Source organism: Dipodomys spectabilis, unplaced genomic scaffold (assembly GCF_019054845.1).
Source record: "Dipodomys spectabilis isolate Male_0828 unplaced genomic scaffold, ASM1905484v1 ptg000147l, whole genome shotgun sequence".
In the NCBI taxonomy this organism is placed as follows: Eukaryota; Metazoa; Chordata; class Mammalia; order Rodentia; family Heteromyidae; genus Dipodomys; species Dipodomys spectabilis.
In genome coordinates, this window is record NW_024870824.1 from 7,535,287 (window position 1) to 7,563,065 (window position 27,779).

The 27,779-nt window shown below is 40.2% G+C and overlaps 1 protein-coding gene across 10 annotated transcripts in view; it reads left to right on the forward strand.

The window, feature by feature from the left end:
- LOC122118113 (ankyrin repeat and KH domain-containing protein 1) overlaps positions 1-27,779 on the forward strand; it is a 141,658-nt gene that overhangs the window by 99,864 nt on the left and 14,015 nt on the right. For all 10 annotated transcript variants that reach the window (XM_042692007.1, XM_042692008.1, XM_042692010.1 and 7 more), the window contains 7 exons: positions 976-1,071; positions 3,368-3,484; positions 7,359-7,527; positions 8,964-9,417; positions 13,456-13,602; positions 14,146-14,295; positions 15,327-16,939. In XM_042692007.1, the coding sequence (XP_042547941.1) occupies positions 976-1,071; positions 3,368-3,484; positions 7,359-7,527; positions 8,964-9,417; positions 13,456-13,602; positions 14,146-14,295; positions 15,327-16,939 (2,746 nt within the window). The remainder of the gene's footprint in view (positions 1-975; positions 1,072-3,367; positions 3,485-7,358; positions 7,528-8,963; positions 9,418-13,455; positions 13,603-14,145; positions 14,296-15,326; positions 16,940-27,779) is intronic.

A 27,779-nucleotide genomic window follows, 5' to 3' on the forward strand; every position in this document is an offset into this window, starting at 1 on the left:
ATTACCCATTGTAATTAATGAAAAATTATAAGCTACTTATGGTCTACAAAGTGCTGTAAAATTGATTTATATTAACCTGCCTAGCCTAATCATTCATGCTGCCCTCCTTTGTTCACTACATTTTATGCTTAGTACCTTAGAATGTATATATATATATATTTTTTTTACATTTCTGAATTCTTTTAATCTTTTTTTTTTAATTTAATTTTATTTTATTTGAGAACATACTGTACAGAGGGGTTACAATTACATGGGCAGGATAATGCATTAGAATGTATATTTTTATTAGAACATGCTAATTATATAAAGGAATTTCATTGTAATATTTCCATATGTCCCCCTTTTTTTTCTTACAAGTTTTAGTGGGTCTCATCCTATTTTCGTTGATAGATATAATATACTTTGATTATATTTGCTTCCATCCTTTCCTTTCTTTTTTTAATTTTTTTATTTTATTTATTTTTTTATTTTTTGTGAACATACTGTACAGAGGGGTTACAATTACATGGGCAAGATAATGAGTACATTTCTTACCATCTTTTCCTTTCTCTCTCACCTTCCTCTTTGCTCCCCCCAACAATTCTACATCTATGTAAATGAAATATATGTATATATGAAATATATAATTTTAGTTTCAAAATTAGTGAATTAGAAGTATTTATTTTTATCTGTCATGGGGCTTGAACTCTAGGCCTAGGTACTGTCCCTCAGCTCTTCAGCTCAAGGCAAGCACTCTACTACTTGAGCCACAGTGCCACTTCTGATTTTCTGGTGTTTAATTGGAGATCAGAGTCTCAGGGACTTTCCTGCCTGGGCTGGCTTTGAAACGCGATCCTCAGATCTCAGCCTCTGAGTAGCTAAGATTACTGGCGTGAGCCACCAGTGCCCAGCTGATGTTTTTATTTTTTTAATAAGTTGTTAAGCATATGGCAAATTTTCAAAGAATTATTTTCTATGCTTTTGTTGTATTTACAGGGTCATGTAAAAGTTGTTCAATATTTGGTGAAGGAAGTCAATCAGTTCCCTTCCGATATAGAATGTATGAGATACATAGCAACAATTACGGATAAAGTAAGTTTACTCTTTTTTGAAGCACATTTTTATTCTTTGTGGAATTATATACCAAGATGTACAATTCAAAATTTATTCTTTGGGGGACTGGGGGTTTAGCCCAGCCGAAGGGCGCCCACCCAGTGCAAGCAAGGCCCTGAGTTTGGTCCTCAGCCATGGTGGGAAAAAAATTATTCTTTGGAGTTGGGATTTAGCTCACTGGAAGATCACTTACCTAGAACGTGCAAGGCCCTGAGTTCAGTTTTAAGCTCTGGGAAAAAAAAGTAGTCTTCATAGAAATGGAGGGTCAAAGAGTGAACAAATGCAGCAGTAGTACTCACTATAACTATGTTGAAAATTAACTATATAATTTGTGGGTGGGAACGGGAAGGAAGGGCTGACATTGTCCAAAAAGGAATGTGCTTATTATCTGACTTACATAACTATAATCACTCTGTATATCACCTTTATCATAACAATTTCTTTTGATTGGTTGTGGAGCCTGAACTCTGGAACTGGGCACTGTCCCTGAACTCTTCAGCTCTACCACTTGCCCCAGCGCCACTTAAGGCTTTTTCTTTTTATGTGGTAGTGAGGAATTGAACCCAGGGCCTCATACATGTGAGGCAAGCACTCTACCACTGAGCTACCTTCCTAGCCCCATATCATAACAATTTTTTTTTTGGGGGGGGGTCGGTTGTGGGGCCTGAACTCTGGGCCTGGGCGCTGTCCCTCAGCTCTTCAGCTCAAGGCTAGCGCTCTACCACTTGAGCCACAGTGCCACTTCCGGCTTTTTGCATTTTGCTTATGTGGTGCTGAGGAATCGAACCCAGGGCCTCAGGCATGCAAGGCAAGTGCTCTACCACTCAGCCATCTTCCCAGCCTCCAAGTGTTTTGATCTTTAGAGAACAAAAAGAATATTTCTTTTTCTAAAGCACTTTTAAAAAATTGTTATGGGGCTGGGGAGGTGGCTCAGTGGTAGAGCGCTTGCCTTGCATGCCTGAAGCCCTGGGTTCGATTCCTCAGCACCACATAAGCAAAAAGAAAAAAGCCGGAAGTGGCACTGTGGCTCAAGTGGTAGAGCGCTAGCCTTGAGCTGAAGAGCTGAGGGACAGTGCCCAGGCCCAGAGTTCAGGCCCCACGACTGGACCCAAAAATAAAATAAAATAAAAATAAAAAATTGTTATGAAGGCTGGGAAGGTGGCTCAGTGGTAGAGCGCTTGCCTTGTATGCATGAGGCCGTGAGTTTGATTCTTTAGCACCACATAAGCAAAAAGAAAAAAGCCAGAAGTGGCACTGTGGCTCAAGTGGTAGAGCACTAGCCTTGAGCTAAAGAGCTGAGGGACAGCGCCCAGGCCCAGAGTTCAGGCCCCAAGACCAGACCCCCCCAAAAAAAATCAAAATGCTTAAATTTCTTAGTTTTTCCATTTGCAAAATAGATGGGTATAATACTTTTGCTGAGTATTTTTTTGGCCAGAATTAGATTTGTGCTCAGAATCTCAGAATACTCAGCTATTTGAACCATGCCTCTAGCCTCTAGTCTTTTTTTTTGTTTTTTGTTTTTTGCTGGTCATGGGGCTTGAACTCTGGGCCTGAGTGCTGTCCGTTAGCTCTTCAGCACAAGGCTAGCGCTCTACCACTTGAGCTACAGGGCCACTTACGGTTTTCTGATGGTTTATTGGAGATAGGAGTTTCAAGCAGTTTCCTGCCTTGGCTGGCTTTGAACCATTATCCTCAGATTTCAGCCTCCTGAGTAGCTAGGATTACAGGCATGAGCCACTGGTGCCCAGCTAGCCTCTAGTTTTTTATTGGTTATTTTGGAGATGGAATCTCAAGGGTTTTTCTGCCTTGGCTGGCTTCAAAACATGATCCTCCTGATCTCAGCCTCCTGAGAAACTAGAATTACCTGCATGAACCATTGTGCCTAGCTAAAATGCCTTATTCTTTCTTATTTTTTTTTGTCTTTTGTCATTCAATCAAGCTTACAGAGGATGACCCTAACATGTACTTATTTATCAAATGAGTTAGATTTTGCACTGATGCTGGGGCGTGAACACAGGGCCTTGCACTCTCGCTTATCTTTTTTGGTTAAGACTGGCACTCTACTGCTTGCTGCACACCTCCACTTCTAGATGCTTTATTCTTAATGTGAGATTGATGAAAGCCCAGACACAGCAAATAACTGCATTTGATTTAGTGAATTTTCATTGTTTGAACTATAATCCTGGAACTTTGGTGTACTCACTTCTTTTGGTTTTACTTGGTCTTTATATATTAATGTGTTTCTATATTTATATTATTTCATCTTCTACTACAGGAACTTTTGAAAAAGTGTCACCAATGTGTTGAAACAATTGTGAAAGCTAAAGATCAGCAAGCTGCAGAAGCAAATAAGAATGCAAGTATTCTCCTAAAGGAACTTGATCTGGAAAAAGTGAGTGGCAAAAAAAATACTTATTAGAAGTTTAAAACTCAGAATAATTTGTTACCTACATGACCAGTCATCTTTTATTGTTGTTGTTATTGTTGTTCCTGAAGTTTAAACTCAGGATCTTGTATTTGCTAGGCAGAGGCTCTACCACTTACTTGAGTCATGTATCTAGCCCAATAATCTTAACAAAATATGATTCAAAGGAATTGTTAGATTCTCAAATCACCATGAATTTTTTTTTATTCTGAACCATCATTTATTTTTTTAAAAATGTGTTAGCTGGGCGCCGGTGGCTCATGCCTGTAATCCTAGCTACTCAGGAGACTGAGATCTGAGGATCGTGGTTCAAAGCCAGCCCCGGAAGGAAAGTCCATGAAACTCTTTATCTCCAATAAACCACCAGAAAACCGGAAGTGGCGCTGTAGCTCAAGTGGTAGAGCACTTGCCTTGAGCTGAAGAGCTGAGGGACAGCATTCAGGCCCAGAGTTCAAACCCCACAACTGACAAAAAAAAAAGTTTATATATATGTTTAAACTATATTAACTGAGGAATTAGATTTGGATTGAAATCCCATCCTACTTAAGCATAATACTATTTGGCAAATATGGTATTACTGCTTATAATCAAGTGAGAAGAAATTTGTTTATAGAAAATCTGATTTATTAGCTTCTCTATTAAAAAGTAACTATTTACATGCTGGAAATGTAGCTCAGTGATAGAGCAATTGCCTAAGATGTACAAAGCCCTGGGTTTGACTCCCAGTAATACTTCTATTTAATTTTTTTTTAAAGACTGTCTATTATCCAAGGCTGTGTGGAATAATGGGAAAAGTTAAAAAAAAAAAAAGACAAGCAAAACAAAACCAGATTTCCTTTCTGAAACTCAGTCTGCTTATTTGTTTCAGACTTTATTGTGTCAGAAAACTGTTATTGTGTACTGTTATCTGAGGAGTGCAAAAAAGTGCAAAAACTGTAATAGATGTTCTCAAAAATTAAGTATGGCTCTAAAGAGGGCCTGGAGGTATAGCTTTAAGTGGTCTAGCACAACATAGCAAGTAAATGGTCCTGAGTTCAAACTCTACTACCATGAAAAAAAAATGTTTTAAACCTATAGAGTATAGGAAAAAAAATCGTTGGTTTTTTGTTTTTTCGTTTTTTGTTTTTTTTGGACAGTCCTGGATCTTGAACTCAGGGATTAAGCACTGTCCTTCAGCTTTTTTGCTCAAGGCTAGTGCTCTACAACTTTAAGCCAGAGCTCCACTTCTGGTTTTCTGGTGATTAATTAGAGATGAGTCTCACAGCCTTACCTGCCCAGGCTGGATTTGAACCAAGATCCTCAGATCTCTGCCTCCTGAGCAGTTGGAATTACAAGCATGCACTACTAAAGCTCGGTTTGTCACTTTCATAAAGATCATTTAAGCTGCATTTTAAGCAAATAGATGTTATAGTTATATTTTGTAGAAATTTTACTAAGATTTAACTAACATATATCATAGAATTCACCCACTTAAAGTCATAGAATTTCTGTTATCTATATTACGCACATAATAAGGTAACAATATTTATCAGTTAATGGTTGATTCTACTTGTTGGCTATTATGAATAATGCTGGTACGACTCTAACTTGTATAATAATGTATGTATGAACATATTTTCACTGCTCTTGGTTACATACTTATAAATAGATGTTTTATTCTATAGTTACTCTGTTTTACCATTTAAGTAACTGCCAGATTGTTTTCCAAAGTGGCTGTACCATTTTGCATTCTTACCCACAATATATCTTCTCACAATACTTGTTATTATCTATCCTTTTAAAAATTATAGCCACATCCACAGAAAAAGCTGGAAGTGGCGCTGTGACCCAAGTGGTAGAGTGCTAGCCTTGAGCAAAAGAAGCTCAGGGACAGTGCCCAGGCCCTGAGTTCAAGCCCCAGGAATGGCAAAAAACAAACAAACGAAAAATAAATAAAAATTATAGCCATCCTAGTATCTGTGAACTGTAATTTTTATTTGGTTTTTCCCTGATGGCTAATGATAATGAATATCTTCACATGGGCTTACTGGCCCTTTTATATTTTATTGGAGAAATGTACATTGAGATCCTTTTGTAATTTTTTTCTTTTTTTTTGGTTGTGGGGCCTGAACTCTGGGCCTAGGTGCTGTCCCTCAGCTCTTCAGCTCAAAGCTAGCACCCTACCATTTGGGCCATAGCACCACTTCCAGATTTTTTCTGCTTATGTGGTCCTGAGGAATGAAACTCAGGGCCTCATGCATGCAAGGCAAGCATTCTACCACTGAGCCACCTTCCCAGCCCTGCTTTTGTAATTTTTAAAAATAATTGACAAGTAAACATTTTTAAGGTATATTATTTAATGCTTCAGTAGTCCATTTTCTAAGTCGTTTATTACTGAATAAAGTTATCTTTTTATATTATTTTATATTTACAATTTGCCTTACCAGATGTATTATTACAACAATTTCTTCCTATTTTGTCCATGCTCTTTTATTTTCTTGATGGTTTCTTCAAATTACAAAAGGTTTTGGGTGTTTTTGAAACAAACACCAGGTACTGCCCTTGAACTTACAATCTTCCTGTCTCAGCCACATAAGTATTGGAATTACGTAAATGCACTATTATGTTCTTGTATTATAAAAGTTTTTTTTTAATTTTACTGAAGACCTGTGGCTCACATCTGTAATCCTAGTTATGCAAAGGTTGAGATCTGAAGATCATAATGTGAAGCCAATCCATACAGGAAAGTCTGTGAGATTATTATTTCCAATTAACCAGGGGGAAAAAAAGGCCAGTAGTAGAGTGGTAGAGTGCAAGCCTTGAGTTCAAAACTTTAAAAAAGCTGGGTGCTGGTGGCTCACACTTGTAATCCTAGCTACTCAGGAGGCTGAGATCTGAGGATCACAGTTCAAAGCCAGCCCAGGCAGGAAAGTCCGAGAGACTCTTATCTCCAACTAACCACCAGAAAACCAGAAGTGACTCAAAGTGATAGTGCCCTAGCCTTGAGCTGAAGAGCTCAGGGACAGGGCTCAGGCCCAGAGTTCAAGCCCCATGACTGACAGAAAAAAAAAAAAAAAGCTTAAAAAAAGTTTATCATTTTCACTTTACTTTTTTCTCTTTCTGTTTTTATGAATGTATTGAAATTGAAATTCATGGGAAGCCATAAACAAAAATTTCACTTTACTAATTTATTGCATGTTGCTGGGCACTGGCGGCTCATGCTTATAATTCTAGCTATTCAGGAGGTTGAAAGCTAAGGAACTGAGTTCAAGCCTGGGCATGAGACTCATCTACAGGGGCTGGGAAGGTGGCTCAGTGGTAGAGCGCGCTTGCCTTGCATGCATGAGGCCCTGGGTTCGATTTCCCAGCACCACGTAAGCAAAAAGAAAAAAAAAGAGACTCATCTCCAATTAAACACAGGGACACACACACACACACACACACACACACACACACAGAAGAAGAGCTGTGGCTTCACACACACACACACACACACACACACCCAGAAGAAGAGCTGTGGCTTAAGTGGTATTGTGCTAGCTTTGGACTAAAAAGCTCAGGGGTGGGGCTGGGAAGGTGGCTGTGATAGAGCGCTTGCCTTGCATGCCTGAGGCCCTGGGTTCAATTCCTCAGCACCACATAAGCAAAAAGAAAAAAGCCGGAAGTGGTGCTGTGGCTCAAGTGGTAGAGCGCCAGCCTTGAGCTGAAGAGCTGAGGGACAGCACCCAGGCCCCATGACTGGACCCAAAAAAAAAAAAAGCTTAGGGGCAGTGCCTAGGTCCTGAGTACAAGCCCTGTGATCTGCACCCAAAAATTAGAAGAATTGCATATTGGTAAAATTGTCTACTTACTTTATTTGCAGTCAAGAGAAGAAAGCAGAAAGCAGGCTCTTGCAGCTAAAAGAGAGAAAAGAAAAGAGAAGAGAAAAAAGAAAAAAGAGGAGCAAAAAAGGAAACAGGAAGATGAGGAAAGCAAACCTAAAGAGAATTCAGAACTACCAGAGGATGAGGATGATGAGAATGATGAAGATGGTAAGAAATGGCTCACCTGAATTAAAGATAAACATTCTCCTTTCAATCTCATTAAAAGTGCTTTTTGTAGCTGGGTGCTGGTGGCTCACACCTGTAATCTTAGCTACTCAGGAGGCTGAGATCTGAGGATCACGGTTCAAAGCCAGCCAGGGCAGGAAAGTGAGACTCTTTATCTCCATTAAACCACTAGAAAACTGGAAGTGGTGCTGTGGCTCAAGCAATAGAGCGTTCACCTTGAGCTGAAGAGCACAGGGACAGCGCCCAAGCCCAGAGTTCAAGCCCCACAACTGACAAAAAAAAAAAGTGCTTTTTGTTGTAGTTAATCCCAACTATTTGGTTATTTTTAGCCAGGGGCCGGCAGCTCACGCCTGTAATTCTAGCTACTCAGAAGGCTGAGAACTTAGGATCGTGGTTCAAAGCCAGGCTGGGCAAGAAAGTCTGTGAGACTCTTATCTCCAATAAGCCACCAGAATACTAGAAGTGGTGCTGTGGCTCAAGTGGGAGAGCGCTAGCCTTGAGCTGAAGAGCTCAAGGCCTAGAGTTCAAGCCCCATGACCAACCCCCCCAAAAGTTTTTTTTTGGATAGTTTTGAGTTGAAGTTGATAGCTTATTTTATATTAAATAGTTCTAAATGCTTTATATCATTAACTAATATAAAGAAACAGAAGGGAGAAGTGCATAATTTAAAGAAGTTCAGTTTTAAGACACTGTAAAACACCTTGTATATACTAAAAACAATAGAACTGTTTTGCCAGTTTTCTTTCACACACTTCTCTGCCTAACTTCCTAGAAACTAGGGAAGAGGTACATTTATTCAATTAATTCTTAGCCTAGATTCAGCCTTAAAGTTATAGAAAATATACATATTAGTAGAGCCTGGAGTTCATTTCCCTCAGAGTCACTTCTGGTGCTGTCTGGCAGTTCTTATAGTAGGCAAATTTGCTTTCCTTCCAGTTCTAAAATACTGTTAGAAAATTGTTTAACCAGGGCTGGGAAGGTGGCTCAGTGGTAGAGTGCTTGCCTTGCATGCCTGAGGCCCTGAGTTTGATTCCTCAGCACCACATAAGCAAAAAGAAAAAAGCCGGAAGTGGCGCTGTGGCTCAAGTGGTAGAGCACTAGCCTTGAGCTGAAGAGCTGAGGGACAGCGCCCAGGCCCAGAGTTCAGGCCCATGACTGGACCAAAAAAAGAAAATTGTTTAACCTCAAATTATATTGTGGTTTTTTCATTAGTTCATGAGAATTGCATTCTGATCTTAAGAATGTTATAAGTGTGCATATTCGACAAGAAATTAGATATTAGAATGTTCTAAGTCAAAGTTTCTTCATTTATTACCAAAAGGAAACTATAGCCTAAAAGATTGAATTACTATAAATTATGAAGTAGAGTTTGAGATCTGTGGCTCTCAATGTAATTTTTGTCCTTTTTATAATTTCAGTGGAGCAAGAAGTTCCCATAGAACCACCTAGTGCAACTACCACTACCACAATTGGAATCTCTGCAACATCTACCACATTCACAAATGTGTTTGGGAAAAAAAGGGCCAATGTAGTGACAACCCCCAGCACCAATCGGAAAAATAAGAAGAATAAGACAAAAGAAACCCCTCCCACAGCACCTTTAATTTTACCAGAACAACATATATCTTTAGCACAACCAAAGTCGGATAAAAATAAAATAAATGGAGAACCTAGAGGTGGTGGTATAAGTGGGAATAGCGATTCTGAAAACTTGGATAGCACAGACTGCAATAGTGAGAGTAGCAGTGGTGGTAAAAGCCAAGAGTTAAATTTCACTATGGATGGATCTGCTAGTGATAGGAGATGTCCCACACTGATCCTTAATTCCCAAGAAGAAAAGACAATTGCTGCCGCTTCAAAAACTCCAACACGGTAATTTATTTTGATTTGTTAATTCTCCATTCACCTTTGTTTTTTCATACTTGGCACAAAAATTTAAAGTACATCTAAACACTAATTGTATTTAACAATTTTAAGCTTATTCCTTTGTGTGTATGAGAGAGAGAGTGTGTGTGTGAGAGAGAAAGAGAGAGAGACAGAATACTGGAGCTTGTACTCAGCCCTCTACTCTTGTTTGGTTTCTTCACTTATAGCTGATGCTCTGCCACTTGAACCATGCCTCCAGTTCCAGCATTTTGCTGGTTAGTTGGGGATAAGAGTCTTTCAAATTTATCTGCTCTAACTAGCTTCAAACCAATTCTCAGATCTCAGCCTCCTGAGTAACTAGAATTATGGGTATAAGCCACCAGCACCTGGCTCTTTGTCTTCAATTTTGAAAACTAACATTTTTTAATTTAAATTATACTTTTATTATCTTTAAGCAGTTGTACAAAGGAATTCTATCCAACAAATCAGTTTATGAATACAATGCATCTTAATTGATGTCATCCTTTTCATCATTCTCCCCATCCCTCCTAACCTAACCCCTTCACTGAATTTTCTTATTTTTTTTAGGATGTGTGTTGAACTTTATGACTGCTCCCCACCCCCCCCACCCACACAACCTCTCTTCATTTGTTTGCTCCCCTTGGATGCCACCATCCATCCTTCAAGTATCAGTTTCCTGGTATTCATTTTGTTGGACTGTGCATTAGTTTTTCTAACTTTGAATTCTCTCCTGAAAATATATTTTGGTTAATACATTTTTTTGTACACTCACATACAAACCCATTTATAAATTAGTTCTAGCTTCCACATATGAGAGGAAATGTATCCTTTGTCTCTCTGAGCCTGACTTACTTTACTTAATTTTTTTCAGTTCTATTCATTTCTTGGCAAATAATGTAATATCATTCTTCCTAATGGATGAATAAAATTACATTTTGTATGTGTATATATGAACGCTTTCTTGATCCATTCTTCTATTGAGGGGCATTTGGACTGTTTCTCAACGTTGGCTATGGCGAACAGTGCAGCAATGAACATGGCTGTGCACATGGCATTACTGTATCCTGATTTGTAGTCTTTTGGATAAATGCCCAGGAGTCGTATTGCTAGATTATAGGTGGCTTTGTGCTTATTTAGTAGATTCTTTTGGGGTTTTTTTTGTGCTGGTACAGGGGCTTGATAACAGGGCCTGGGCACTGTCACTTAGCTTTTTTGCTCGAGGCTAGTTCTCTGCTTGAGCCACAGGTCCACTTCCAGCCTCTTAAATGCTTAATTGGAGATAAGACTCTTGTAGACTTTCCTGCCCAGGCTGTCTTTGAACTGCAGTCATGATCTCAGCCTTTTGACCAGGTAGGATTACAGATGTGAGCTACCAGTGCCCCGCTTTATGTTTAGTTATGGGGTTTTTTGTTTGTTTTTGAAAAACTTTTTTTGGGGGGGGGGGTCCAGTCGTGGGGCCTGAACTCTGGGCCTGGATGCTGTCCCTCAGCTCTAGGCTAACGCTCTACCACTTGAACCAGAGCGCCACTTCCGGCTCTTTTCTTTTTGCTTATGTGTTACTGAGGAATTGAACCCAGGGCCTCATGCATGCAAGGCAAGCGCTCTACCACTGAGCCACCCTCCCAGCCCTGTTTTTGAAAAACTTCTAAACTCCTTTCCAGAGTGGTTGAACAAGTTTACATTCCACCAACAGTGTATTAGAGTTCCTTTTTCCCCAAATTCAAGTTAGCATCTGTTATTTTATATTGTTTTTTTGTTTTGTTTTTGGGGTCCGGTCGTGGGACCTGAACTCTGGGCCTGGGCACTGTCCCTCAACTCTTCAGCTCAAGGCTAGTGCTCTACCACTTGAGCCACAGCGCCACTTCTGGCTTTTTGCTTATGTGGTGCTGAGGAATCAAACCCAGTGCCTCATGCATGCAAGGCAAGCACTCTACCACTGGGCCACCTTCCCAGCCCCTGTTATTTTATATTGTTGATGATGGCCATTGGAACTGAGGTGAGATAGAATTTATGTTGCTTTAATTTGCATTTCCTTTATGGCCAGAGACTTTATTTCTTCATATGTCTATTGGCCATTTTTACTTTTTCTGAAAGTCTCTCTTTGGCTTTATTATGTGGGTTGCCCATTTATTAAGTGGGTTGTTGATTCTTTGAGGGTTTACTTTCTTAAGCATTTTGTATATTCTCGTAAGCCATTGCCTGATTATTGCTAGCAAAGATCTTCCATCTTGTAGGCTGTATTTTTAACTTGTTAACTATGTCCTTCACTGTGCAGAAACTTCTTAATTTGATGTAATCCCATTTGTCCATCTTTTCTTTGATTTGCTGAGCCACTGGAACTTTACTAAGAAAGTTGCTGCCTATGCCAATATATTCTAATGTTTCTCCTTCTTCCTGTAGTAGTTTCATGGTTTCAGATCTTACATTAAGGGCTTTGATCTGTTTTGAATTGATATTAGTATAGGATGTCACAGCCATTTTCAGTTTTCTACATGTAGATGTCCAGTTTTCCCAATACCATTTGTTGAAAAGGCTTTTATTCAACCTGTGCTTTTGGCTAACCTATGAAATATTAAATGGCTGTAGGTCTATGGTTTTATTTCTAGGTCTTCTAGGTTTAAATCTAGGCCTTTCTGTTCCATTGGTTCTTGAACCTGGACTTGTGCTAGTACCAAGCTATTTTTGTTACTATAGCTCTCTAGTAGAGTTTGAAGTCTGGAATTGTTATACTTCCAGCACTACTTTTTTTTTTCTTTCTTTTTTTGCCAGTCCTCGGGTTTGACTCAAGGTTTGGGCACTGTCCTGAGTTTCTTTTTGCTCAAGGCTAGCACTCTACCATTTGAGCCACAGTGCCACTTCGGGCTTCTTTGGTGTAAGTGGTACTGAAGAGTCGAACCCAGGGGTTCATGCATGCTAGGCAAGCATTCTACCACTAAGCCACATTCCCAGCCCCAGCACTACATTTTTTGCCCAGGACTGTTTTTGCAATTTGGGGCCTTTTGTGGTTCCATATGAATTTTTGGATTGTTTCTCTCTCAGTGATGAATGGCCAAAACTTTTTAACAAAATACTGGCCAGTATTTTGAATTCAACAACTAATTTTTAAAAATCACACATCAGGTGCTAGGAAGGTAGCTCAGTGGTAGAGTGCTTGCCTTGCATGCATGAGGCCCTGGGTTTGATTCCTCAGCACCATATAAGCAGAAAAAGCCAGAAGTGGTGCTATGGCTCAAGTGGTAGAGGGCTAGCCTTGAGCTGAAGAGCTGAGGTACAGTGCCTAGGCCCAGAGGTCAAACCCCACGACTGACCAAAAACAAACAAACAAACATACATCACAGTCAAGTAGGATTCATCCCAGGCACTTCAAGTTCCTAGAGCTGATAAATAACTTTGGCAAAGTAGCAAGGTTTAAAACCAGTCCACAAAAATCAGTACCTTTTTTGTACTAGAAGATTGAGAGTGAAATCAAGAAAACAACTCCATTTGCAATAGTCTTTAAAAAAAAAAAAAAAGAAGGAATCAACCTAACCAAGGAAGTGAAGGACCTCTACAACAAAAACTATGAAATTTTGAGGAAAGAAATTGAAGAAGACATTAAGAAGTTGAAGACCGTCTATGTTCCTGGATTGGCAGAATTAACATTGCAAAAATGGCAATATTGCCCAAAGTAGTCTATAAATTCAATGCAATACCCATCAAAATATCCATGTTATTATTTGCTGAGATAGAGAAAACTAATATGTATCTCTGTCTTCTTACATAAGCTAGTTAAGATTACTAGACATTTTTATAAGATTCAGAATTTGAAGTTGAAAATATTTTTCTTCATTATAGTCTTTTGACTCTGACTCAAATTTAATTTTAAAATACATAATGGACTCTTCCATTTTATTTCTCTTTTCCTGCCTTGGTTTTATATGATGTGCCAAACTTCAAATATTTCAGTGCAACTTTGTTTTGAATTCCTTTGAATTTCTGCCTTAAAGTGTATCTTTTGTTGTACTTGTTATTTTCTCTTCCCAGTCTGGAAGGTGAAATGAATCCTAATTCCTTGTCCACAAGTTACAAGTCAGTTTCATTGCCATTAAGCTCTCCAAACATAAAGTTGAATCTTACTAGTCCTAAAAGAGGGCAGAAAAGAGAAGAAGGGTGGAAAGAAGTTGTTCGAAGGTAAGCAACATTAGTCTCATGTTTTTAACTTTCATAAATCATACAGATTCACCATCTCTTGAGAGATGATTGCCTAGTGAATTTGAATGTGGGCATTATTGTAAGCTGCAGTGCTGTACTAAATCTAGACTATGCTAATGAAAAATTAATACAATATAAAATTTTTTTATAATTTTTATATAACTTTAAATAACTGATAAGTTGACTTTTATGTAAATTACAAAAGATTTTTATTGCTATGTTTAAGCTGTTGATATGGTTTAAGATATATAGCATATATTACTCAGTATGGGTTTTAAGAATGTTGTATGCATCATTTAGTTATTGCAGGTTAATTGACTTGTGGTATTTTGGAAAGATTTCAATGCCTAGATTACAGTGAGGAAAATGTAATTGTGTCTTAAATAGCAATGTAATTTTTAACCTTAATTCAATATAAGAGATCAGTTAATTTCTTCCTTAAGTTTTGAGAATATTATTCTATAAGTGAAGATGTTTACTATTCAAATACATTTGATTTTATATGTGGTCTTCACTTTATAGGTCAAAGAAATTATCTGTTCCAGCTTCAGTGGTATCCAGGATAATGGGAAGAGGAGGATGCAACATCACTGCAATACAAGATGTTACTGGTGCCCATATTGATGTGGATAAACAAAAGGATAAAAATGGCGAGAGAATGATTACAATAAGGTAGTTATTAAAAAATATAATTAATGCTGCACTGAAATTTCATAACAATGTTTTATTTTTATGTTATTTTTTGTGCTGGTACTAAGGCTTGAACTCAGGGTTCAGACACTGTCCCTTAGCTGACACTCAAGGCTGACACTACTACTTGAGCCACTGTTCCACTTCCAGCTGTTTTTAGTGGTTAATTGGAGATAAAAAGTTTTGTATACTTCCCTGAGCTGCGATTCTCAGATCTCAGCCTCCTCAGTAGTTAGGATTATAGGCATGAGCCACCTACGCCTGGCAGAATTCTTTATTTTGTTTATTGTGCCAGTACTTGGTCTTGAACTCAGGGCCTGAGCACTATCACAAGGCTAGCACTCTACCAGTTGAGCCACAGCTCCACTTCCAGCTTTTTGATGGTTAATTGGAGATAAGAGTCTCACAGACTCTCCTGCCTAGGCCAGCTCTCTCCTGGGTAGCAAGGATTACAGTCATGAGCCACCAGTGCCTGGCCCAAAATCGTGTGTGTGTGTGTGTGTGTGTGTGTGTGTGTGTGTGTGTGTGTGTGTGTGTGTGTGTGTGTGTGTTTATACATGCATACATATGTTTGTATATTATGTATGTATTATGTACGTATGTATGTATTATGCATTTATATCGAGGAGTACTGGGATTGAACTCAGCCCAGTATTTGCTGGCACTCTACCCTATGAACCAAATCTCCATGCCTTTTTTTTCCTTATTTTTATCAAGATAGAATATTATGAACTTTTCTGCTTAGGCTGATTTAAAACCATTATCCTTCTACTCTCAACCTCCTGGGTAGCTAAGATTATAGGAATGAGCCCCTGCTTCCTAAAACGTACATACTTTTATTGGGGATGATACAATTAAGAATTTTAAGACTCAGAGTTTGTCTAAAGTGATAGAGAGCTTGCCTATGAAGCATGAGTCCATGAGTTCAAATCTCAGTACCACTAAAAAAAAATGGAATGTTATTTAAAGGTTAGGAATACTTGTTTTTATGGGTTTTTTTATTTATTCCCCAGGGGTGGTACAGAATCAACAAGATATGCAGTCCAACTTATCAATGCACTTATTCAAGATCCTGCTAAGGAATTAGAAGATTTGATTCCTAAAAATCATATCAGAACACCAGCCAGCACCAAATCCATTCATGCAAACTTCTCTTCTGGAGTGGGTACCACAGCAGCTTCCAGCAAAAATGCATTTCCCTTGGGTGCTCCAAGTCTTGTAACTTCACAGGCAACAACATTATCTACGTTCCAGCCCACTAATAAACTTAATAAGAACGTGCCAACAAATGTACGTTCTTCTTTCCCAGTTTCTCTTCCCTTAGCTTATCCTCACCCTCATTTTGCCTTACTGGCTGCTCAAACTATGCAACAGATCCGACATCCTCGTTTACCCATGGCCCAGTTTGGAGGAACCTTCTCACCTTCTCCTAATACTTGGGGACCATTCCCAGTAAGACCTGTGAATCCTGGCAATACAAGTAACTCTCCAAAGCATAATACTACAACCCGTTTACCTAACCAGAATGGAACTGTTTTGTCATCAGAATCTCCTGGACTAGGTACTACCAGTTGTCCAATCACTGTCTCATCTGTTGTTGCTGCCAGTCAGCAACTTTGTGTGACTAATACCCGGACTCCTTCATCAGTCCGAAAGCAGTTGTTTGCCTGTGTGCCTAAAACAAGTCCTCCAGCAACAGTGATTTCTTCTGTGACAAGCACTTGTAGTTCCCTGCCTTCTGTTTCCTCTGCACCTGCAACTGCTGGGCAGGTTCCCACCACTTTTGTGCCCATATCTACTCCTCAAGCACAGCTTTCTTCACAAAAGATAGAGTCTTTCTCTGCCATGCCACCTTCCAAAGAGAAAGTGTCTACACAGGACCAACCTATGGCAAACCTATGTACACCATCTCCTACTGCAAATAGTGGTCATAGCTCTTCCAGCAACACCCCAGGAGTTCCAGAAACTCATCCATCCGGTAGTCCCACTCCTCCTTCCAGTAATATACAAGAAGAGGGACAGCCATCCAATCTGTCTGATTTAAGTCCTGTGTCAATGTCTTTTGCCTCTAACTCAGAATCTGCTCCATTGACTATGTCATCACCCAAATTGGTTACTGCTGATAATCAGGAAACCAGTAATTTACCTCAGTTAGCTGTACCGGCACCTCGAGTTTCTCACCGAATGCAACCCAGAGGTTCTTTTTACTCAGTGGTACCAAATGCAACTATACACCAGGATCCCCAGTCTATTTTTGTTACAAATCCTGTTCCTTTAACACCAACTCAAGGTCCACCAGCGGCAGTGCAGCTTTCTTCAGCTGTGAACATTATGAATGGTTCTCAGATGCACATAAACCCAGCAAATAAATCTTTGCAACCTACATTTGGCCCAGCCACACTTTTCAATCACTTCAGTAGTCTTTTTGACAGTAGTCAGGTACCAGCTAACCAGGGGTGGGGAGATGGTCCACTACCCTCACGAGTTGCTGCAGATGCCTCTTTCACTGTTCAGTCAGCATTCCTGGGTAACTCTGTACTTGGACATTTGGAAAACATGCACCCTGACAACTCCAAGGCACCTGGCTTCAGACCACCTTCTCAGCGAGTTTCTACTAGTCCAGTTGGTAAGTTATCAATAAATAGCATTTATTTTATATGTAATATTGCATAACTTTAAAGAAATAAAAGTGAGGGGCTGGGAAGGTGGCTCAGTGGTAGAGTGCTTGCCTCGCATGCATGAAGCCCTGGGTTCAATTCCTCAGCACCACATAAGCAGAAAAAATTGGAAGTGGCTCTGTGGCTTAAGTGGTAGAGTGCTAGCCTTGAGCTGAAGAGCTGAGCGACAGCACCCAAACCCAGAGTTCAAGCCCCACAATGGACCAAAAAAAAAAAAAGGAAATAAAAGTGAGTTGTAAATAGTAAAGACACTTTAGGCTTGCATAGTGACTATATAGGAGGATCAGAGTCCAAAGCCAGCCTGAGCAAAAGCACAAGACCCTATCCCAAATATAACCTAAAGCCAAAAGGGCTGGAAATGGTGGGCTCAAGTAGTAGTGTGTGCCTGGCAATGAGGTGCTGAGTTCAAACCCCAGTAATTGGCCAGGTGCCAATTACAGGCTTATGCCTGTAATTCTAGCTACCCAAGTTGCTGAGTAAAACCTGTAGGTTCACAGCTGGAAGCCAGCCTTGGCTAGAGTCAAAGTGGAGATGTGGCTCAAAAGGTAGTGTGCCAATTGTGAGCAAGGAAGCTAAGAGACAACACCAGGCACTAAGTTCAACCCCCAGTATTCGTAAAAACAAGAAGTGGGGAAGACCCTTTAATAAGTGTTGTTAATGGACAAAACAAGTACCTGTAGGTAAATCATTCACATATAATAAGCTGATTTATATTTGCCTAATATCTTTCTATCTCTTATCATAAAGAGATAATACCTTATTTTCATTCCGTTTTTTAGAATTAGTGTCTGATTGTATTAATAAATAGGACTTGTGGGATATTTCAAGGATTCCAAACATAAGCTTTTTATTGTTATTATAAAGTGATATACAGAGGGGTTACAGTTACATAAAGAGTACATTTCTTTTTGGACATTGTCACCTCTACCCTTGTTTTCTCCCAGTATTTCCCTCCCATTTCCACCCACAAATCGTATAGTTCGTTTTTAACATAGTACCCAGTGAGTACCATTGCTATATTTGTACACCCTTTGTCCCTCCACTTCTGTGCCTCACTTTACATTCCCAAAGACATATAAACAACATACAGAACAAAAAGGAAAGAAAACAAAAACAGAAAAATGACAATTTTTTATAATATTTCATTTCAATAGACACTTTTGTATACTCATCAAACATAAGATGCACATCAAACATAAGCTTTAAAAAAAATAAATTGTTTTATGTATTTTTAATTGGTTGTAGGGCTTGAGCTCTGGGCCTGGGTACTGTCCCTGAGCTCTTCAGCTCAAGGCCAGCACTCTACCACTTGAGCCACTTCTGGTTTTTTGGTGTTAATTGGAAATAAGAGTCTTTTGGACTTTCCTGCCCCACCTGACTTTAAACTGTGATCCTCAGATCTCAGCCTCCTGAGTAGCTAGGATTACAGGCATGAGCCACTGTCGCCACGAAAATTGCTTTATTTTTTTATTTTTTTTATTTTTTTTTATTTTTGGGTCCAGTCGTGGGACCTGAACTCTGGGCCTGGGCGCTATCCCTCAGCTCTTCAGCTCAAGGCTAGCGCTCTACCACTTCAGCCACAGCGCCACTTCTGGCTTTTTTCTTTTTGCTTATGTGGTGCTGAGGAATCAAACCCAGGGCCTCAGGCATGCAAGGCAAGCGCTTTAACACTGAGCCACATTCCCAGCCCTATTTTTGAAGTACTAGAAGTTGAACCTAATGCTTTGAGCTTGGTAAGGAAACATTCACCACTTGAAATCCACCTTCAGCCCTAAACATAAAGGTTTTTGAAAATCATGGTAATTGGTTACACTTCTCAGATTTTAAAATTTGGAGTCACAGAAATGTTTAAGTACTAATCCATAATTGACAGTATTTACTTGAACTCTATAATACTAATATTATATGGACCTAGTCTTATGAGCTCTAATTTTTTAATAAGTTATCTATGTATTCAAATTAACCTGTGAGGCATTATATGAAAGATTTAGATAGACTTGGAGCCAGTATTGGCTTAGAGATATTTGGAAAACTAAAAGCTATTTTGCAGAGGTTAAGTCAAGTTTAATTCAACCTGCCCTACTCTGGAAACAAATTTGTAATGTAGCTGACTAGCCTGGTGTGGTGATGCCTACATGTAATTCTAGCATTTGAGAGGCTGAAGCAGGAGGATCTCATTTTCACTACCAAGCTGTTTGTTATGTAACAAATCCTATCCCAATACTGAAAAGAGAGAGGGAAGAAATGAGGAGAGAAAGGGAGGGAGGAATAGAAATAGATATGTAGCTAACCTAAGAAGCTCTACTTCCACTTAGCATTTCTATTCCAGTTGAACTGTCCTATAGCCCATGGTACCTTTTTGCTAGTTATAAACTGTTCCATGTTGTTTAGAATTATTAGTGAGTAAGGTTTTTTTGTTGTTTGTTTTTGCTTTTTGTCTATCCTGGGGATTGAACTCTGGGCCTGGGGGCCATCCCTGAGCATTTGTAATCAAAGCTAGCACTCTACCACTTGAGTCACAACTCCACTTCTGGCTTTTTGTGGTTAATTGGAGATAAGAGTCTCACAGACTTCCTACCCCGGCTGGCTTCAAACCATGATCATCAGATCTCAGTCTGAGTAGCTAGGATTACAGGTGTGGCTACCACAAGTGCCTAGCTAAAGCTACTTTTTTTTTTTTTTCCTTTTGATTGGTCATGGGACTTGAACTCTGGGCCTGGGCACTGTCCCTCACTTCGTCAGCTCAAGGCAAGCCCTCTACCACTTCAGCCACAGTGCCACTTCTGGTTTCCTGGTGGTTTATTGGAAATAAGAAGCTCATGGACTTTTCTGCCCAAGCTGGCTTTGAACTATGATCCTCAGATCTTAGCCTCCTGAGGAGCTAGGATTACAGGCATGAGCCACCGGCACTGGCTAAAGCTACATTTTTCTTTTTAATTTAAAGCTACATTTTTAATGATAAGAAAATAAATAAAAATAAGACCTGCTTGAGTAAAAGTTTAATGATTTTTTTGTTTGTTTGTTTGGTCATGGGGCTTGAACTCTGGGCCTGTGTGCTATCCCTCAGCTCTTCAGCTGAAGGCAAGCTCTCTACCACTTGAACCACAGCACCACTTCCAGCTTTTTCTGCTTATGTGGTGCTGAGGAATCAAACCCAGGGCCTCATGCATGCAAGGCAAGCATTCTACCACTGAGTTTTCTCATTCTACCACCTCCAGTTTTCTGGTGGTTTATTGGAGATAAGAGTCTCATGGACTTTCCTGCCTGAGCTGGCTTTGAACCGCAATCCTCAGATCTCAGCCTCCTGAGTAACTAGGATTACAGGCATGAGCCACCAATGCCCGGCAAGATTTTTTATGTTGATAGTAACCACTTTTCCAGAAGTAAGCATCTTTTCCAGACCATGGTGCCTTTCCCTAATATAATCTCCAGAGAAAGCAGTGGAATTTGAGAAGACTACTAAATTTAGATTTATACAAACCAGATAAAAACTGAGATGCAGTTCACGATTTTTATTAGAATACTGAATTTCTTTTAATTCAGTAGTATGTTTTTCCTCCTTATAAGGAAGGGAATACTGGTGGATTTTATTATTTAGCTTTCATGGGAAATAGCTTTCATAGGAAATAGAAAGCTATACTTTGAGATTTTCCACAAAAAAAGAATGCCAATTTTTATTTTATTTTATTTTTTTTGTCAGTCATGGAGCCTGAACTCTGGGCCTGGGCACTGTCCCTCAGCTCTTCAGCTCAAGGCTAGCACTCCACCACTTGAACCACAGCACCACTTCCAGCTTTTTCTGCTTATGTGGTGCTGAGGAATCAAACCCAGGGCCTCATGCATGCAAGGCAAGCATTCTACCACTGAGCCACCTTCCCACCAATGTTTTTTATGGATATTACTTAGTCAAATTAAGTTTAACATTTCTAGACCAATATGACTATTAATTTTTGTACAATGCCAACTCAACACAGTAAATTCAAATTATATATGTGTATATTTATATAAAAAGACAAATAATAGCAGAATGTTGTGCATCAGTAAAGACAACAGCTTTTCTGGGTTCTGCAGTCATCTGAACAAAATTAGACGTCCATGGCTGGGAATGTGGCTTAGTGGTAGAGTGCTTGCCTAGTAAGCATGAAGCCCTGGGTCCAATTCCTCAGTACCACATAAACAGAAAAGGCTGGAAGTGGCGCTATGGATCAAGCGATGAGTGCTAGCCTTGAGCAAAAGAAGCTCAGGAACAGTGCCTAGGCCCTGAGTTCAAGCCCTGGTACTGGCAAAAAAATAAAAATAAAAATAGACATCCAGCACACTCCAATAATAAAAAGAAAAAAAAAAATCTAAAAAAATAAAACCAAAACCCCAGTAAAACAAAGTTCTGTTACTGTTATGGTACCTGGCACCATTTTTTTTATTAGCTTCTCAATCATCTGGCAAGAAAATTATTGATTAACATCATTAAAAACAGCTTTGATAAAGCTAGTCACTACTACATATTATAAAGCAGGTACAAGGTATTTTTTTTTTGGCGGGGGGGGTCTGGTCGTGGGCCTGAACTCTGGATCTGGGTGCTGTCCCTCAGCTCCCCAGCTCAAGGCTAGTGCTCTGCCACTTGAGCCACAGTGCCACTTCCGGCTTTTTCTTTTCTTCTTATGTGGTTCTGAAGAATCAAACCCAGGCCTCATGCATGCAAGGCAAGCACTCTACGACTGAGCCACCTTCCCAGCCCAGTTATTTTATATTCACAGAGGGGTGAGACAGTACTATCCTATGTCTATAATCCTAGATGATACAATAAAAAAGGCATTATTGAGACTTGATTCTATTTTCCAGAAGAGGATCCAAAGTATGGTATGAACACAGCTCTGTAAAGAAATGCACTTTCTTAGACAGGTTTTCCTTTCACCAGCGGCACAGTTTTAAGTACTCACTCTCTAAATGACCATCAGCTACAAACCCTTTGAAAATGGAAGGAAACAAACAAACATACACACACAAAAAACCATACCCCACAGCCACTGGATACAAAGATGATTGAATGAAGGCAAGCAAGATTCAATCTAACAATATTTTACCATATCTGTTATATTTAAATGATAAAAAGCTCTGAAGCAGGAGATGCCAAAGTAGTCAGACCCAGAATATTTCTTACAATTAGATTTGTTAGGTGATGAACTTTTTTTTTCAGTAGTGAAAGTGTAGTTTAAAAACATATATATAGGGCTGGGAAGATGGCTCAGTGGTAGAGTGCTTGCCTTGCATGCCTGAGGCCCTGGGTTTGATTTCTCACCACCACATAAGCAAAATGAAAAAAGCTGGAAGTGGCGCTGTGGCTCAAGTGGTAGAGCGCTAGCCTTGAGCTGAAGAGCTGAGGGACAGTGCCCAGGCCCAGAGTTCAGACCCCACAACTGGACCCCAAAAAAAAAACAAAAAACAAAAAACAAAACAAAAAAAAAAAAAAATATATATATATATATATAGGGCTGGGAAGGTGGCTCAGTGGTATAGTACGCTTGCCTTGCATGCCTGAGGCCCTGGGTTCGATTCCTTAGCACCACATAAGCAAAAAGAAAAAAAGCCAGAAGTGGCACTGTGGCTCAAGTGGTAGAGCACTAGCCTTGAGCTGAAGAGCTGAGGACAGCACCCAGGCCCAGAGTTCAGGCCCCAGGACCAGACCCAAAAAAAACCCAAAAAAACATATATATATTGCCAGTAGACTGAAATCAGGTCATCTCTAGGGTGAGAATGACAATTATTTTTTCCTTGCACAAGTTTTTATCCAAGTGTACCGGGCCTGAGTAAGTTAATAAGTCATTTATTAATCTTCAGTTGTTTTCTTCAATTCTACCGGCAAGTGAAGTTTTTGCCTAGTACTTGATAGACTAATTTACAAAAATTATACCTAAAACCTAGTATATTAATTTAGAGTACTGTCAAACCTTTTACCTGTAGGCTGAATACAGTTTTCCGTAGGGGAGAAGATGATTCAGACCTGGTGCCTGTCATCCTAGTATCCTCAGAGCACACTAGTTAGTACCAGCATGCTATTGATATATGTTGTTGACTTGGGCCACAGAAGAAGTCATGGCAGCCCTGCCATGGTGGTAGCATTTCCATGGCCTTGCCTGCTACGTTTATACCATGTTTTTTTTTTTATTTTTCAAAAAAAGCTTTAAAGTAAAATACAAAGCCATCTTACACACAACATATAAGCACAAAACCAACACAGAACACACAAATAAGAAATTTCTGGGGCTGGGAAGGTGGCTCAGTGGGAGAGTGTTTGCCTTGCATGCATGAGGCCCTGGGTTCGATTCCTCAGCACCACATAAGCAGAAAAAGCTGGAAGTGGTGCTGTGGCTGAAGTGGTAGAGCACTAGCCTTGAGCTGAAGAGCTGAGGGACAGTGCCCAGGCCCAGAGTTCAGGCACCATGACTGGCAAAACACACACACACACACACACACACACACAAAACACAAAAAAAAGTAATTTCCTTCTTTCTCCTTGTTGGGCTTCCAAAGGCTGTGAACCAATTTAAAACTAAGGAGAGCTTACTTTAATTTCTGATTCCCTGGGGAATGAGATAAGACAAATGGGAGATGTATGAATCAGCCTGGACTTGAGCCTGCATCTCAAAAATGAATAAGTACAAAAACTTTCAGGGAGAAGACAAAGTCTTTCAAGATGGTTAGAGCAGTAAAGGCATAGAATGGGGAATTTCCATGGAGAAAGTCTCCATAAAAACTGATCATGAAGCCAGGCAGTGGTGGCTCACATCTGTAATCCTAGCTATTCAGGAGACTGAGATCTGAGGATCACAGTTCAAAGCCAGCCCGGGCAGGAAAAGTCCATGAGATTCATATCTCCAATTAACCACCAGAAAACCTGAAGTGGCACTGTGCCTGAAGTGGTAGAGCACTCTCCTTGAACTGAAGAGCTGAGGGACAGTGCCTAGGCCCAGAGTTCAAGCCCCACAACCGACCAAAAAAAAAAAAAAAGATCATGAGCCAGCACCAGTGGCTCTCGCCTATAATTCTAGCTTCTCAGGGAGGCTGAGATGTGAGGATCGAAGTTCAAAGCTAGCCCTGGTAGGAAAAACCATGAGATTCTTATCTCCATTTAATCTCCAGACAGCCGGAAGTGGCACTGTGGCTTCAGTTTAAAAAAAAAAAAAAACTGATCATGAGCCGGCACCAGTGGCTTATGGTATAATCCTAGCAACTCACAATGCTGAGAGCTGAAGATAAGGGTTCAAAGCCAGCTGCAGCAGACAAATCCTAGAAACTCTTTTTTGTTGGTCGTGGGGCTTGAACTCTGGGCCTGGGCGCTGTCCCTAAGCTCTTCAGCTGAAGGCGAGCGTTCTACCGGCTCTACCGCTTGAGCCACAGCGCCACTTCCGGTTTTCTAGTGGTTTATTGGAGATAGGAGTGTCACAGACTTTACTGCCCAGGCTAGCTTCGAACCATGATCCTCAGATCTCAGCCTCCTGAATAGCTAGGATTACAGGCATGAGCCACCAGCGCCCGGCCCCCTAGAAACTCTTTATTTCCAATTAACCTGCAAAAGGGCACAACTGGAGGCCTGGCTTAAGTGATAGAACACCAGCTGAGGCATAAATAAATAAGGCTGAGCAAGAGTCCCACTAATGTCACCAAAAACAAACAGTTTTGAGCCACTCTTTTACTAATGCCAAACTAGTTCTATAAGGTGAATGGGCCACACCACAAGGATGTTGCTAGAGGAAAGGAAAGAAATCAGGGGACTGAGAGGTGGCCCAATGAAACAAGATCACTTGAAATGATCTAGAATATCTTGAATCAGCCAGACACACCTGGAATGTCTTCTACAGATCTAGATCCTGCAAGAGGAACATGAAGGTCTGGACACAGAGGTCCTCAGACCATCAGACCAGTTAGATAATTATGTCAGAAATGAATGAAGGGGACTGAGAAGGTGGCTCATAGTAGAGAGTGTGACTTGCATTCTGGGTTCAAATTCCTCAGCACCATATAAGAAAAAAAAAGCCAGAAGTGGTGCTGTGGCTCAAGTGGTAGAGTGCTAGCCTTCAGCTGAAGAGCTGAGGGACAGTGCCCAGGCCCAGAGTTCAAGTCCCACAACCAATAAAAAAAAAAAAAAGTAAAAGTGCTGTGTGAGACCATACTTCCTGGTGTGGTATTTGGTAAGTTGGCTATGCCACATTACCAAGAATACAGCTCAGGGGTAAGTCTCTTGGAACGTGTAGCTTATTCCCTATCTAGAAGAAAGCAGATGACCATTGTCATCTAGAGAGGCCCCTCCTAGAGAGACAATCCTAAACCTTTAGCCTTGGTCAAGGAGAAGCATCTTTCTAGTACCCTAGAAAGATAGCATAGTGCACTTTCTAACTTCCCCCTTGACAACTCTCTTTCAGTGTAGTTTCTCTGTGATCTGTCATCTAGTTTTGGATGTCTCTTACAGCATAGAGTTTTATCTAATTAGATCTGGGATTAGCACAAAGGGGTGGAGGGTGGGGGAGGGCAGCTTGAAAAGACCTACAGAAAGTTAAAAGCAAAGGAAATGCAGAAATAAGGGGAGACCATACTTGGAATAAGCTTCTCTCCAAGGTAGAAGTATGAAGGGAGAATCTCAATCTTATATTGAAAATTGGAACAGTAGGGACAGAGAAAAATAAGGTACATAAAAGGGGGGAAAAGCCAGAAGGTCCATATTCTCTGGGTTAAATATCGGAAGATAAATAAGTGCCTCAGAGATTCCTGTATTTATTGTAAAAGAAATTCCAGAGGCCACATTAGTAACATATTTAGTTGGGGTTTTTTTTCTTGTTTTTTGTTTTGTTTTCCCTGGTATTGGGGTTTGTTTTGAATCTTATGAACTTTTTTGCCTGGGCTGCTTTCAAACTGTTGACTTTTCAGCTCTCAGGCTCCTGAGTAGCTAGGATTATAGTCAGGAGCCACTAGTGCTTGTCTTCAGTAACATCAGAACCTTCTTTCTAACAAGAGACAAACAAGCCTAATTCCTAAGGTATTTAGGCAGAAAAAAAAGTCGATCCAAATAGTATGTAATATGGAAAAAGCAGGCTAAAGATGTACAGGAGTATCTGATGGGAAAGGGAAGAACCTGATACTTAGTAACCATGTCAGAAGGCAGGGGTAGTACCTAGAAAGAACCTTAAAGCAAGTCATGCCTAATTAAGCTGCCCAGGTATTGGGTAAGGAAAAGGAAGAAGTCAGAGTCCAAAATGTAGAAAAGTGCTGGCATAGTGTAGTGAACAAACATATTCTCAGCCAAGACAGGAGGGAAGACAGTCCTTACATCTTAGAGAAAGAGATGCAACGAATGTAAATCATACACAGGATGACATTTAAGGTCAGAAACAGATGAATTTGAGTCACAGCACCAAAAAAAAAAATGTTACTGGAGAGTCAGTGCAGCTATTTACCTTCTTATGTCCAGTGAGAGAAGAACTTAGATAAGAAATGTAGTGAAAGTGACAGTAAAGTTTATTAGGAAAAAATATACTGTCAATAGAATGAAAGCAGGTCATCTTTAGGGTGAGAATGACCATATTCTTCTTGTAAGAAAAGAATAGATTTGTCAGTATCATTAATAGCATATCATATAAATGAGTCTATTTTGCTGTAAAATAAACTATATGATTCCTTTTTGAAAAAAGTTTACATAGAACCACCAGGCTTTACATGGACCCCACTTGTTATGTGAATTTACTCTGAGCACACAAATATAGGATGGATAAATGAAGGGGAGAAAAACCTCTTCTAGCCCCAAATGTAAACAAACTAGAATGAATGAGCACTGATTGAACTTGGATTTTGTTTACAACCCTTTGCATGAGACTACCACCCATGCACCTGCACTGAGATGCTGCTAATGGCCCAGCACCCTCTCGCAGGCCTATATAGCACCTTTGCCTCAGGATTGTAGTTGGAGGCTCTTGCAGGGACTGGGATCCTCCTTCATGCTTTCCAGAAAGTAGACAGTCCACAGTCATCTCTGCCACTGTGCCTGTTACCTCTAGGAGATGGTTTCACTTTAAGCTGCCTTTATATTTCCAGTTCATTTTTAAATAAATTGAACCAGGGTCTTATTTATCAAACCATGTCTTAGGAAGAGTCCTCTCTCATATGCTGTTAATGCCATGAAAAGCACCTGGAGCTGTGGCCCAGGAAGTGATGAGAGAAGTCACTAATCAAAAAAGGGGTGGGGGGACTGCTGGTGGCTCATGCCTGTAATCCTAGCTACTCAAGAGGCTGAAATCTGAGGATTATGGTTCAAAGCCAGCCCAAGCAAGAAAGTCCGTGAGACTCTTATCTCCAGTTAACCACCAGAAAACATGAAGTGGCACTGTGGCTGAAATGGTAGAGCCCTCGCCTTGAACTGAAGAGCTGAGGGACAGTGCCCAAGGTCAGAGTTCAAGCCCCGTGACCTACAAAAAAAAGGGGGGGAGCTGGGAATGTGGCTTAGCGGTAGAGTGTTTGCCTAGCATGCATGAAGCCCTGGGTTCAATTCCTTAGTACCACATACACAGAAAAAGCCCGAAGTGGTGCTGTGGCTCAAGTGGTAGAATGCTATCCTTGACTAAAATAAGCTCGAGGCAGTGCCCAAGCCCTGAGTTCAAGCCCCAGGACTGGCAAAAAGACAGACAGACAGACAGACAGACAGACAGACAGACAGACAGATAGATAGATAGATAGATAGATTAGATAGACAGACAGACAAACCCTGGGGCTTTTCATTTTAAAGCCTTGGCTAATGAATGTTTC